A 13,206-nucleotide genomic window follows, 5' to 3' on the forward strand; every position below is an offset into this window, starting at 1 on the left:
ATTTTTGTACATAGCGCTTTTTGCCTGAGACTCGGACCATAGCCGGACTTCAGCATCATAGATCTGGTTTGTCATAACGCGACAGAAAAGCTTTCCGTTTGGCGACTGGGGTGAGCTGCTCAGGGATGTGTAGAAAGGCTCACATTATTGTAGGTAGTCTTGCCGGACCCAAATAGCCTTCCCCGGGCCTCTGCAACTCACGAGCTCTCACCTTTTGCATCTTTACTCCTGCCGCCGGTGCTCTGCTCCGTGGTCTGTCTCACCTCTTCTGCTTTGTGGCCCTCGACATCGTCTGTTTGTTCGGCATCTTCTTCCACAATCACCTTCTTCTCCGCCAAAAGATCCGCCAAACTGCCGTCTTTGTGCATGTTGATCAGGATGTCGCAGCCGCCGACGAATTCTTTGTCGACATAGAGTTGTGGGATGGTAGGCCAGTCGGAGAACTCTTTGATACCTGTAGTGACCGGGAAAGTTAGAGATTGGCCGAAAGAACGCACTGAAGGATAGTCGTATATAATGACGTACCACTCCTTAGTTCTTCGTCTTCCAACACATTGAAGGCTGTGAACTTGGATGGATCTACACCTTGCAGGCCCAGTATTTGAATGGTGGTGCGACTGAAGCCACACTGTGGCGTTTCGGGAGTTCCCTTCATGAACAGCACCACGGGAGCTGATGCTACAGCCTTGTCGATAGCAGCGCGTACTTCTGTAGACAATAACCGCGTCTGCGAAAGTTGTGAATTGATGAGTGGCTGTAAGCTTGAGTGAGTGGCGGCGGGCCGGAGAGAAGAGAGAAGACCACGAAGGGCCTTAGGTAGAGCAAAACACTTGGTTAGTCCGCAGATCTAAAGTACGCCAGGGGAGACGGGGCCAGTACCGGTGTTTTTATTGCTCGCTGTAACATGATAGCTGATATGTGGGAGATTGAATGAGCAGAGCAATGAATGGGTACTGGTCTGCGGAATCAAGCAGAGAGATGCAGACCAAGGGTCTATGACGAGAGAAGTTGAAATTCACACGCCGGGTTCCCCTACACTGCATATCACGTAAGCTACCACGCCACTTTAAGCGGAGCAGACAGTAAATCACGCCGCCTTCTAGAGGACGAGGTGCCTGCCGACCCTTTCGATGAATTGAGCTACAATTTCTCGATGTCTCTTCGTGAACTGCTTAATCAAGACGTTCTATCGCATCAAAGAGCTCTTGTCATAAGGCTAGTCCTATTTCGCGGACTGGTCGACGATGCAACGAACGCGCCTCATGGAGACTGATTTCTCTTACAGAACCAGCGTACAAATCACAAGCCTCCAGCAATATCCAGAATATCAACCTGGGTGCCAAATGCCCATATCCTCAGCCAAGAGTGCTATTCCAAGTCATTTGAGGTTTGTGTCTGTTGATGCCGAGGATGGAAGTGATTGATGTAGAAGCTTCGTCCGCTCATGCCTGCGGGGGCATTTTTATATTCAGCCTTGGCAAGACTAAACATCTCACTTCCATGGTTATTAATAATGCACCACTTTCAACGTCCGTCCTTGCATGGTATATATTTACTTTTCTCCGGTAGATATGACCAAATGTTCCATGCTTGTCTATTTGCGTAGGTAAGGAAGGAATCCCATGTTAGATCTCGATGACATCTGCCGGCACAACTGAACCCTTCTCGGCCGTTGCAAACGCCCAAGATGGTAAACACCACGTCCTCCTCGCAGCGAGCGGGTCAGTGGCCACCATCAAAATCCCATTGATTGCAAAGTCCCTTGCGCGACACCCCAATGTCTCGATCCGAATCCTCCTTACCCCGTCCGCGGAGGAATTCCTACAAGGACAGGCTGCAGAACAGCCCCCGCTCATGTCGCTGCTCGAAATCGAAAATGTTGATGGGATATACCATGATCGTAATGAATGGAACAAACCATGGGTCCGTGGTGACAAGATCCTACACATAGAACTACGGCGTTGGGCTCATGTCCTCCTCGTTGCCCCCTTGTCCGCCAACTCTCTTGCCAAGATGGTCAATGGGATCAGCGATGGTTTACTTCTCAGTGTCATCCGAGCCTGGGATACTACAGGCGTCATTGATGGAAGGAAAAAAAGGATCTTCGTCGCCCCAGCCATGAACACAGCCATGTGGCGCCATCCGATCACCAAGAAACAGATCAAGATACTAGAACAAGACTGGGGAGAGGGCGAAACCGGCTGGGTTACAGTTCTCAAGCCTATGGAGAAAGAATTGGCCTGCGGCGATGTCGGCGACGGGGCCATGCTGGATTGGAGGTTGCTTGTGGAACATGTTGAATCTCATTTGGACATTAGTTTACAGAAGAAGAGTGGTGTGGCAGATGGCGATTGAGATGCGCATCCGGATCTGAGGCTTACGAATGGGTGGTCTCAACAGCATGTTTGTGCTCTTCACCGCTCCTTCGAACGGCATAATCACCCAATAGCCCAAAGGAGATGACACCACCCGTGATGAGTGCTCCATTCACAAACCACCACCAGCAGTCCTTGACATCCTTCAGATTAACCCGTCGAATCATTGTCGCAAGTGTCAGGGCTGCGCCACCACAACTTCCCACGAAAAAGACAGGTCCCGCGCCAGCAAAATATCCTGCGGTGATCAGCAACCCGACTTGAGCTGCAGAAAAGACAGAGAGAGCCGTCTTGGCATTATGCTCGTGTGCTTGGGCGATTGATTTGATCCCCGCCTTCGCATCGTCTTTGATGTCCATGTACGCGTATATCATGTCATAGACGAGCGTCCACGCAACACAGCTGGAGTACAAGGCAGCGGCAGCCGATAAAGCTGCAGTATTGGAAAGAAGATCAATGCCCAGGGCAGGAAAACCCATGATGGCTCCCCAGGAGAAAGTCAGACCGAGCACGAATTGTGGATAGTGCGTAACCCTCTTGGCTAGAGGGTAGGTGGTAACGAGAAGAAGGCTGGGGACACCATAGTACAGACACGGGAGCGGGAATTGTAGAAGTAGCGTGAGGCCGGTGAGCAGTTGTGCACCAAGATAGACAATGGCATTGTCGACGGAAATGGCTTTTCGAGCAATCGGTCGTAGTCGTGTCCGCTCCACGTGGGGATCTAGATTGCGATCCCAAAGATCATTTATGGTGCAACCTGCACCTCGCATGATAAGGGCACCCGTGAAGAAGAGAGCAGTTGTTGATATAATTTCCAATGGTGAAGACATTGGTGAGGCCATCGGAGCCGCAAGAAGGGTCGAGAAAAGACATGGGAAGAAAAGATAATATGTGCCTGCCGGCTTGTCAAGGCGGATGAGTTCAGCATAAGGGATCCACGATGATGGAAGCTGTGAGATTATTCCAGTGCTGGGTGGTTTGTAGATCATGGGCGAGTCAGAGGGGAGGATGGTGGTATTTGTTGTTGATACATTTCGGGCACATAATGGCTTGTGGACTCGATCCTGCCATCTGAAAGACTGGAGACCAGAATGATTCGCAAGGTATCGGAAGCTCTGTAGTGGACATGCGATAGCTCCGCGAGACCACGGCCCCAGAGCTCTAGAAGAAAGTCCCCTGCTGACCATACAAGATGCCTGGATCATCTTGGCTCACTGAAGCTGATGGCGAAGCGAGGAGACCAGCGAGGCTGAAAGAAATTTGCGGTAGAGTTGCCACAATTAAGCACGACGGTTGGACATCAGATTTGTATGGAAAATAGTTGGATTAGTAGACCGCCATGCCGTGACACCACCGCGAGTATCTTGTGGATTTCTATAGGACGCGTGGGTGATAGGAAGCAAATAGCAAATTTGATCCAGGTAGTTTATTTGAAGCTCGCCCAGCCTTGTCAGGTTAATATGCCGACCAAGTCTAAACGAGCCCAAATAGTCGCTGCTTTTGTTTGCCCCCACCGGAATTCGGCTCAACCCTGACATCTGGCCGATCCACCTCAGCCTTGTCACCATCTTCGGCAAACTTTCCCAACTCAAGAATCGAGCCGCAGCCTCGTCATTTCCATCGCGTGAACGAGAAGCAGAGAAACATCAACGGCAAGTTCAAGCTCAAAGTTTCGCTCACTTGACTATCATCACAGGCGCAATCACGAGTCAATCCTTCACTCCCTTATTTCACTTCGACCGATTCGTCTGATTTATGGAATGTTCCCTTTCACCCGACTTAGGATTTGGTTTCTCTCGTCACCACACCTTCGCTTGACCCACCTTGCCCATTTCCCACCCCTCATTCTTGCGCCGGACTAATCTCACCGATATCTCCTCATTCGACGGCAATGATGGTCTGGAACTGAAAAACCCTTACGCTGACTGGCGACCCAAATCTCACAATGCCATCCTCCCGCCCATGCGCAGCCTTCGAGCCAATCTCTCCCGACTTCAACGTCAAAGCCCTGGTCGAATCGACACCCAACTTCGAATGGGTTGTGCGAATTCATTGTGATATGATCGATCATCAAGGTCTGGAGAATTTCGAAAAGCTGGTCCTTATACATGTCATCCTCGGAGGCAAGCCACTCGTGATTGAAGGATACGAAACACGACTTGACCGTTGGTCATTTGCCTTACAATGGCTGCGAGACAATTGTGGTTCAAAGGGTAAAGGGATGAACTCCCACAGTTCGCAGGACCATACTGACTTTCATCACAGTTGAAACAGCCCGAGACTTGACCAAAAAGACCAATATCCCGCTCTCAATCGCTCACTACCTGAACAACATGGCTCTGCTCACAAATCAATGGTCCAATCACAACTACAAGGATGTTGATCGCCAGCGCATGTATCTCAAGGACATTGATTGTCCTCAACTCTGGCGTGACAAGCTATCCGAGATCCTTCCTCCATCCCTCTTCTACCTGAACGAATCCACCGGTGACGTTGGTGGATTTGGTGCCACTGACGAAGCCGATCCTCACCGACCTGGCATGAGGAGAGGAAGAGGTATCGCCAAATCTGGTGATCTCATGGCTAGTTTGCCCGCTGAGATGCGCGCTGAGAATCTCATGTGCTACATTGGTCACGAAGGCACATACACCCCGAGTCACCGAGAAATGTGTGCCAGTTTGGGTCAGAACATCATGGTTGAAGCCTCTTCTGGTAATATCGAAGAGGGGAAACCCACAAAGCCTGGTTCATCGATCTGGTTCATGACTGAATCAAAGGAACGTGAAGTCGTCTCAGAATATTGGCTGTCCACATTGGGTCATGACATTGAAGTGGAAAATCATTTCGCTCAGATCAATGCTTGGAAGAACGCGCCCTTCAAGACATACGTGGTGGAACAAAAGCCCGGAGACTTCATCTTGATCCCACCATTGGCACCCCATCAGGTGTGGAACCGAGGTACTCGAACAATGAAGGTTGCCTGGAATCGAACTACAGTTGAGACTTTGGAAATGGCTCTCCACGAAGCTTTGCCTCGTGCACGCATGGTCTGCCGTGATGAGCAGTACAAGAACAAAGCCATCATCTATTACACAATGCAGAAGTACTCTAAACAACTCAAAACAGCCGAAAAGGTCAAGCAGAAGCTTCTGGCCGCCGGACGCCACATATCTGGTACTGATATCAAAGTCCGGCAATTGGAAAAGGACTTTCGCCGTCTGCATAGTCTTTTCACTGAGGTTCTTGTCTCTGAGAGCTTTTCTCGTGCACAGAAAGAACCTCCGGTAGAAAGCTTGACTTACGATAGCAACATCACATGCTCATATTGTCGTTGCAACATCTTCAACCGTTTCCTGACCTGTCCCAGCTGCATTGAAAAGGTACCTGGCGATGATGATGACACTTATGATGTCTGCCTGGAATGTTATGCGATGGGGAGAAGCTGTGCTTGCATTTCTAAACTCCAATTCGTCGAACAGTGGCCCTGGGTTGAGTTGGTACAAAAGCATGAGCAATGGCGACACCAGATTCTTGGTTATGAAGGCAAAATCACCGAGAAGTCTCCCATGTCGCTCAAAACCGAGCTTGATCGTCTCGGTGCCAAACGTACCCTGGCACAGATATGCCAATTGGAATTAGAGCGTCGCACCTTCCACGATGTCAAACGTCCTCGGTCTCCCGTGAACCAATACGAAGAAGACGATGATGGTCCCGCGGTCGACGAGAACGGGGTAGCGAAGAAGAAGAAACAAAAGAAGAAGACAGCCAAGTTTATCCGCGAAAATGGCCGCTGTCATGTCGATGTTCACTGGGAACCCAAGTGGAAGCAGGCATCATGTTCTCACTGCGGTAAGAACTGGTGCTATGGCAGTCTTTTCCGTGCATACGATATGAAACCGCAGGAGATTCTCGCTGATCCTGATTGGCAATGTCCGAGCTGTCGCAACATGTGTGGATGTCGTATTTGCCGTAACAAGCCCGGTTATAAACCTTACATGCCAACTGGTACCATGTTGGGCCACAACACCAAAATTGTGGCAGACCCACGGTCAGTGGAGGCGTTGGTGGACTTTTCTCACTCCAACATTGGATGGATTCAAAAGGCCGGTGATGACAATGGAGCTAATAGCCGACGTCTCGATAAGAGAAGAAAGGCAGCGGACACGGCCAAGGCTCAAGAAACCGAGCTGGGCGACAATTATGTGGACGGCGATGACAGAAGCAACAATGTTGAAGACAGTATTTTACGTCTTGCAGCCCATGAAGGCATGCCGATTGACCCTGCTTTAGGAGGTGTGAGTCAAGCCAATCGCCCCGGATCAACTGCAGACTCGGACGAGTTTGATGAGAACCCGGAGGGGGCAAGACCACCTCAAGAGGCAACACCAGCAGACATTTCCGGTTTTGAATATGCTGTGCCTGTTGGTGGTGTCCTACGAGACATGGAACACGCATATGAGATGACTGAGGCCATCACTTATGACTACCCCGATCCTGAGACTGGACAGAACGTGACCGTCCCGGTCGCAATTGAAGAAGAGGCAGCTCCTTTGCCCACTGGCTATGCATCTGCCCTTGCCGATGAGAATGGTGACATCCAAATGATTGACCGCAAACGCAAGCGAAGCAAGTTGGACGATGGAGATCGCGCATTCCAATACAAGAAGGGGGACACAGGCAAACCTAAGCCGCGTAAATCCTTGATTGTGAAACTACAGATCGACCCGGAAAAATTGGCGGGTGTCCAGGATATGTCTTCCCTGGCACGACAGGCATTAAATGGCATCGATATTCCTGCTCCGGTGATCAGTTCTGACCTACAAGCATTGAATGTTGTTGAGGGAAATTCACAACAGGTGCTCAAGAAAGTACGAAGAGGTCCAGAGCACGTGACAATTGAGCATGATGACGATTTCACTCCTGGTCGATATCGAGATCGTAGGAAGATCTTAGCCGATGGGGGTCCAAGACCGCCGCCAGACTCGGACATCACACGAAGGCAGACACGAACGCAGAATGTCCACTATGAAGAGCTCGATGAAGATGAATTCGATGAGATGCTCCCAAAGAACTGGGATATGATGACGAAGAACGCTGCAGAGGCGACGAAAGTGGATGATTCGCAGATGGACATGGATGGTCGACACGAAATTGAGACCTTGTCAGATGATGCAGTGAACGAAACTGAACAATCTGGTGACAAGTTTCGTGAAGAGCCTGTGTCTGGTTCTGGTACACCCATATCTTTCAATCTGGCTCCAAGTGAACGGGCGAGCTCAACACCCAAATCGTTGGTCGAACCGGTCGCACGACCACCATCTTTTTCGTCGCTTCGGCCTGCTGGAATCAAAGGCAAAATCAACGGTGCATCCGCATCCTCAGCCTCGAAAGCCCAGGATATTAAAATGTTAGCCGAGGCACAGGCCAATCGGAAGGCCAAGATGGCAGCTATTGAGTGGCTTGATAATGATAGTGACGATATCGACGACGAATGGTCCCAAGCATCATCCGCGGATGAGCCATCACCACCAAAGAAACAATCTGAAGTCAAGAAAGCACCAGTCCCCGCACCATCGCAGCAACGACTAGAGACCAAGATAAAACCTGCAGTGGTTCCATCCAAGCCAGCAATGACGGTGACTTCCCTCAACAAGGTTTCCACGGATGCATGGGGAGATAGTGATTCCTCAGACGATGAACCAAGTTTGAGTAGGGGTTCAGGGTGGGCGAGTGTGAATACCAAAAAGGTGTCTGTAGCTGCGCCGGCGCCAATGGTGGCAAAGAAGAGAGGTCGGCCACCAAAGTATTAGATATGATTCACAGGAAGTTGGAATGTGAGATGATGACTGACCATGCGCAACAAGGGGGGTGAGACAACAGTCTGTGAGATTCGAGTGCGCTACATTCGCAACCAAGGGCTATGGGACCAGCTGCTGACCAGGCATTGTGTATATGTACTTGGAGCATAATCTACAGCAGATACTCATGTTACCTAGCTGTGTATCCAGGTAGCTCGCAGGCAACCTTGGAACCCAAGCTTGTATGAAAATAATTCCTCTCGTATCCTGACAAGGCTGACGAGGCTGAGGAGGTCGGATAAGTTTCTTCTCTTGTACTAGTGTGAGCGAAATAACAGTATTGGACATGGCAGTGCCTGATGGCATCTGGAATGACATAACGAATACTTGAAAATCCTCATTCACAGATATCAGTAACGAGGCATCAAAACTACCATCAGCACGAAACGAGAACCACTGCTTACAACAATGAAGAGCATGCGCTTCCTGCAGCGCCACGCATTCCAGCAGCTCTCCAGCACGCGATCCGCACTGCTGCGCCAGACATTGAATCAGCTACAACAAACATCATCACAACCATTCCGGACCGGACCTCCATTACAACATACCTCTTTGCACCGATCTCTACACACCAAGGGATCAGCTCCCAACCCCTTCTCCCAGGCATTGCGCTCACGCCGGGCACCCAATTCCAACAGCAACCAGTCCCATGGCCGACGACATAATTCCTCCTCATCGTCATCCTCCACACCACCGCCCGACGATGCAAACCTCTCCTTCTCGCAACGCTTCAAGAAACTTTCGCGCGAATATGGCTGGGGTGCAGTGGGCGTGTACCTCGCGCTGACGGCGCTTGATCTCCCATTCTGCTTCCTCGCGGTGCGCATGCTCGGCACGGACCGCATCGGGCATTACGAGCATGTCGCGCTGGAGTTCGTACGGGGCTTGGTCAAGTGGCCACTGCCGGAGGTCGCGCAGGACAAGCTCGATGCTGCGGGCGACCTCGTCAGTGAGAAGGTCAGTGAGGTCGTTGGGGATGCACCCGTTGAGAAGAGGATTCTGGAGGAGACGAGCGCTGGGTATAGCAAAGGTGATATCGAGGACCACGGCTATTCGGAGGCGGAGCAGGCGAATCGCGGTGCTGATGCCAGTAAGTGGATGCTTTTCGAGTTCTTGTTCCTCCCTAAGGTGATCTCATGACTGACAATCCCCGCTCCGACAGGTATTTGGACGCAGCTCGGTCTCGCATACGTGATTCACAAGTCGTTTATTTTCGTCCGTCTTCCCCTTGCCGTCGCCATCACGCCGAAAGTCGTCAAGACACTACGTGGCTGGGGTTGGAATATTGGCAAGATGCCGGCTCGCAAGGGTGTGACTTCGGGGACTAACTCAACAGGGACGGGGACAACGGCTGGTGTGAATACTAAGGGCTCCAAGGTCAAGCCAGACGATTAATTTTAAGTCGGGAGGAAGAGTGAAACAAGGTTAAAAAGACGCTCATGGCGAGATAATACTGGGATCAGCCTTGAACATCCAATCGACACTCATCTCGTCTCCATCTTGGAGTTCTCAGAGATTCATTTTAGTTTTGTACCAACATTATTCCGAGAGACGGGATACACAACCACTGGTGTCTCCACGGTCAATTCTCCTCTGCTATGCAACCCGCCCATATTGTACAGACAGAAATTATATGCTCTCAACGACAAGATCTTCTCCTTGACCCCTTCTTCATGTGATATGTCCTGCATCGCATCACTGCTGTTCTTTGTTCACCATAGGCTGATTCCCGCCCTTGCCATCCTCAAGCAACTGCACAACTGTACCATCCTCCAACTTGAGACTCCACTCCAGCGTCTCAAAGAACCCGGTCTTCCTCCTCCTCAGACTCGTGAACTTTGTCTCAGCCTGCGCTCTAGTCCCCTTGACCCAGAATCTAATATCAATGATCCCATGCATCTGGTTCATCTCCCCTCGTATCCACGGCATTTTGCTGGCGAAGTAGATCTCATCGCCCAGAATTTCGCGCGCAGCCTCGTTTGTGCGTAGGGCGTACAGGATCGAGTTTATCGTTGAAGAGCTGGATTTCTGGTAGTTGAAAATTGCGAGCGAGGATGCTGTGACGAGGATGAGAAAGATGGGGAGCGTCTTGAGCCAGATATTGCCCTTGTCGATCCTAGGGAGGGCGCGATCGGCCCGTCGCGATAGGAGAGGCCCGGAGCCTTCACTTGGTGGTGGGACGAGTGGGCGGATGATCTGTTGCGGTGATGTGGTGGATGCATTACGGCAGAGGAGTAGAGAGCTGGGTCTGGCTACGGCTGATCTAGAGGTGGTGATTTGATGCGCTAAAGGGTGTCGACACCTTGCGGGTTGTCGGATCACAGCTGGGAAAGGCAAAAGACTGTGGGAGCTGTTGATTGAGCTCCATGGAGTCGTGAATAGCTTAGATGTACCACGCATAATAGAGACTCTCCGGGCACGGAGCACCAAGGAGCGGGTGCCGGAATATTGCACGATCGTGCAGTAGATCCAAACTCAAGGAGCGGAGAAGGGAGATGGAGGAAGTAAGTAAGGTGGTAGATATCTCACAGCGATGCTAGAATCCTTCCTCTTTCAACGGGCACTGAAACTGAAATCGTATGATGCGACTATCCATTCCGTCTGCCAAGGAATTGGTCGGATAAACCCAAGCGCCGGATCATCGGCTTTGGGATTAGCGGCTCGAAGACCATACGCGTGTGCCTATCTAGGCTAGCGCTACTTCCGTCCTCTTTGCCGCTTTAACCTGCTCAGACTTTGCAAACATCCAAATGGTTGAAGTTCTCATTCAGCACAATTCAGAAATAATGCGACAAGAGCATGTTCAGTGCTCGACAACCCAGCCGATGAGATGGTTCACTGACCGTGCTACCTACATGTAAGTATCCCGCACCAACCTGTTGGGGAAAACGGTCCAGCTTCAAACCACTTCGGGAAGATGTCAATCACGTCCAACACCGTGCCACCCATTGCAAAAGTCGACGTCAAGCTGGGGAATCTTCCTGCACACATCTCGTCCACACATAACCCGACCAAGCGATTGCCATGGCGGATTATTCGTCAGTCAGGATGTGTTCATTCGGCGACAATCATGCTTCCAGACAAGATTTATAGCTCGATGTTGCGGAATGGTTACAGTCTTGAAAACGCTGTCCCGCGAATCAGCTATGCAAAGGTCATCATGAAGTTGGAGCAACTTCTTCAAGGCGATTTCTTCAATGAATATATCAAACGAGGTAAATCTTGCTCCAGCCTATGAAACTTCCATCATACACATGCCGTCTGACGACTTACTCACCAGGCAGTATCGTTATGATTTCAGAAGGGGATGCCATGGCTGACAACATCTTCTCGGTCAAAGAGGGTGAGTCTCCAAGATAAGTGAAGGTAAATTGCGATCTCTGATGCTCATGACAAGGTACCCTTTCACTGGAGCTTTCCAAAGATGACTACGAGCGTACTGGCCTTCAAGGGTTTCCTGTCAGCTCTGGCGGACGTAAACATATCAAATCGAGATATTGTGAGCACAACGTGGCAACCCCACAACTTTGAGTAGCTATCGCACTGACCTAGTTGAAGTGATTGAGGCAGATCTTCGACTGCCATCCATGTTACGGGGCAAGAAAGGGTTCGATAGGATAGTTTGGGCAGCTCAGAAAGTCCTCAACCAAGACCGAAATTGGATATTTGTGGACCTTAAAGAACCCAAACAGAGTATTTCACCTCAATTGCGACCCTCATGGATCTGGGACATGCGCTGATAATTCTGAACAGATCCACCTATTCTTCAGTACCATCCCATACTCCGTGATATCCTACCTACTAGCGAGCTAGTTAGTGATGTTCTCATCCCTTCAACTCTTACCGATGCTGCAGGAGTGTCAGTCGTACTTTCAAAGGCGAATTTACCAACTGAGGACGCCCAAGAATCGCTGTACGAACTCCTCGAGTTCTTAGACCTCCTAAAGTTGCGATCACCACGCGTTCAAAGCACAACCCGGGTTGATCCGTTTATCAGTCGCTACTCCGTTCCATGCAGTCAGAGTAACGAGGACAATCAGATCCAGGATGTTAGGATTCTCGAGTGGAAGGGGCTGATCTCGACTCAGTGGATCACGACTTTGCTCAGTGAACTCATGTGTGTTGCTCAGGCTCTTCCCTTCCTTGACTTCTCCATTCAGCCGTTATTTTGAGTATGAACTAATACTCTGACAGAATGCAAACTCGCAAATGCAATATAGACAGCGCTTCTACGCAGCAGCAATGGCTTGCACTGACTGTTACAACCCATTCTACAGCGTCCAACGCGGGAACAGATGGCTACACGATTGTTCTTCAATCAGATTCGGCTCAAGAACCCCCGCAGAACACTGCTCAGGGCATAAACTCCAGGGAGGATGATTCCATAATGATTGATGGCTACGTTGGTGCATCCGTACAAGAGCCGCGTATTTCAGCCCAACAACACGCTGACGGTCAAGAATCGAATACCGAACACGGGTCTGGTGTTCGACGCTTTCTTTGCGCCGAATACATCAACAGCCCTACCTCTCGTTGAACCATGGAAAACTTGGTATAACGCTTGCACGCAGACCACGACCGGCTTGCTCACCCACCAAGGGTCCTTTGGAGCACTCTGCCTTTGTTCGCTGTTTACTGCAACTGGGCAGTAGTGAGAAATTGGAACGTCCAACCTTCCGTAAGCGATCAGAAGATTATTGAGTTGAGGTTGGAGCGGCGATCATCGCTCTTCTCTTGCCCTCTCAGCCACGTCGACCCATCCCGTTTACTTCCGAGCTCAACTGCGATGAATTCTATCAATGCGACCCAAATGCTGACATTGGCGATCCTGATTAGTACTGGTGGGTGACTGTAAGCTTCGCTGGTCACAAATTTTGACTGACCTAGGGTGTGTTTTCTCTAGTGCCATTATTGATATGCGCCGGAATCACTGGCATCGTTCTATCGGCAATCATTCTCCGACCTTCTAAGAC

The 13,206-nt window shown here is 50.4% G+C and overlaps 7 protein-coding genes across 7 annotated transcripts; 4 read left to right on the forward strand and 3 right to left on the reverse strand.

The window, feature by feature from the left end:
- Positions 1-197: 197 nt before the first annotated feature.
- On the reverse strand, positions 198-906 carry GRX5 (monothiol glutaredoxin grx5; the record flags this gene model as incomplete). Its single annotated transcript, XM_064845285.1, has 3 exons — positions 198-454; positions 526-811; positions 880-906. The coding sequence occupies 3 exons, from the start codon at positions 904-906 to the stop codon at positions 198-200; spliced, it is 570 nt and encodes a 189-aa protein (XP_064706830.1).
- A 729-nt stretch (positions 907-1,635) lies between these two features.
- On the forward strand, positions 1,636-2,355 carry LTR84_001667 (uncharacterized protein; the record flags this gene model as incomplete). Its single annotated transcript, XM_064845286.1, has 1 exon — positions 1,636-2,355. One exon carries the CDS (start codon positions 1,636-1,638, stop codon positions 2,353-2,355), a length of 720 nt encoding a protein of 239 aa, XP_064706831.1.
- Positions 2,356-2,377: 22 nt separating this feature from the next.
- Positions 2,378-3,364, reverse strand: LTR84_001668 (uncharacterized protein; the record flags this gene model as incomplete). The annotated part of the gene is made up of 1 exon (XM_064845287.1): positions 2,378-3,364. The coding sequence occupies one exon, from the start codon at positions 3,362-3,364 to the stop codon at positions 2,378-2,380; it is 987 nt and encodes a 328-aa protein (XP_064706832.1).
- A 956-nt stretch (positions 3,365-4,320) lies between these two features.
- LTR84_001669 (uncharacterized protein) lies at positions 4,321-8,185 on the forward strand (the record flags this gene model as incomplete). Its single annotated transcript, XM_064845288.1, has 2 exons — positions 4,321-4,588; positions 4,641-8,185. The coding sequence occupies 2 exons, from the start codon at positions 4,321-4,323 to the stop codon at positions 8,183-8,185; spliced, it is 3,813 nt and encodes a 1,270-aa protein (XP_064706833.1).
- Positions 8,186-8,641: 456 nt separating this feature from the next.
- LTR84_001670 (uncharacterized protein) lies at positions 8,642-9,628 on the forward strand (the record flags this gene model as incomplete). The annotated part of the gene is made up of 2 exons (XM_064845289.1): positions 8,642-9,323; positions 9,396-9,628. The coding sequence occupies 2 exons, from the start codon at positions 8,642-8,644 to the stop codon at positions 9,626-9,628; spliced, it is 915 nt and encodes a 304-aa protein (XP_064706834.1).
- Positions 9,629-9,928: 300 nt separating this feature from the next.
- LTR84_001671 (uncharacterized protein) lies at positions 9,929-10,633 on the reverse strand (the record flags this gene model as incomplete). The annotated part of the gene is made up of 1 exon (XM_064845290.1): positions 9,929-10,633. The coding sequence occupies one exon, from the start codon at positions 10,631-10,633 to the stop codon at positions 9,929-9,931; it is 705 nt and encodes a 234-aa protein (XP_064706835.1).
- Positions 10,634-11,150: 517 nt separating this feature from the next.
- LTR84_001672 (uncharacterized protein) lies at positions 11,151-12,770 on the forward strand (the record flags this gene model as incomplete). The annotated part of the gene is made up of 6 exons (XM_064845291.1): positions 11,151-11,448; positions 11,514-11,576; positions 11,631-11,732; positions 11,792-11,926; positions 11,987-12,350; positions 12,428-12,770. The coding sequence occupies 6 exons, from the start codon at positions 11,151-11,153 to the stop codon at positions 12,768-12,770; spliced, it is 1,305 nt and encodes a 434-aa protein (XP_064706836.1).
- Between the last annotated feature and the right edge of the window lie 436 nt (positions 12,771-13,206).

The sequence above is a fragment of the Exophiala bonariae genome (assembly GCF_035927105.1).
Source record: "Exophiala bonariae strain CCFEE 5792 chromosome Unknown scaffold_11, whole genome shotgun sequence".
Lineage (NCBI taxonomy): Eukaryota > Fungi > Ascomycota > Eurotiomycetes > Chaetothyriales > Herpotrichiellaceae > Exophiala > Exophiala bonariae.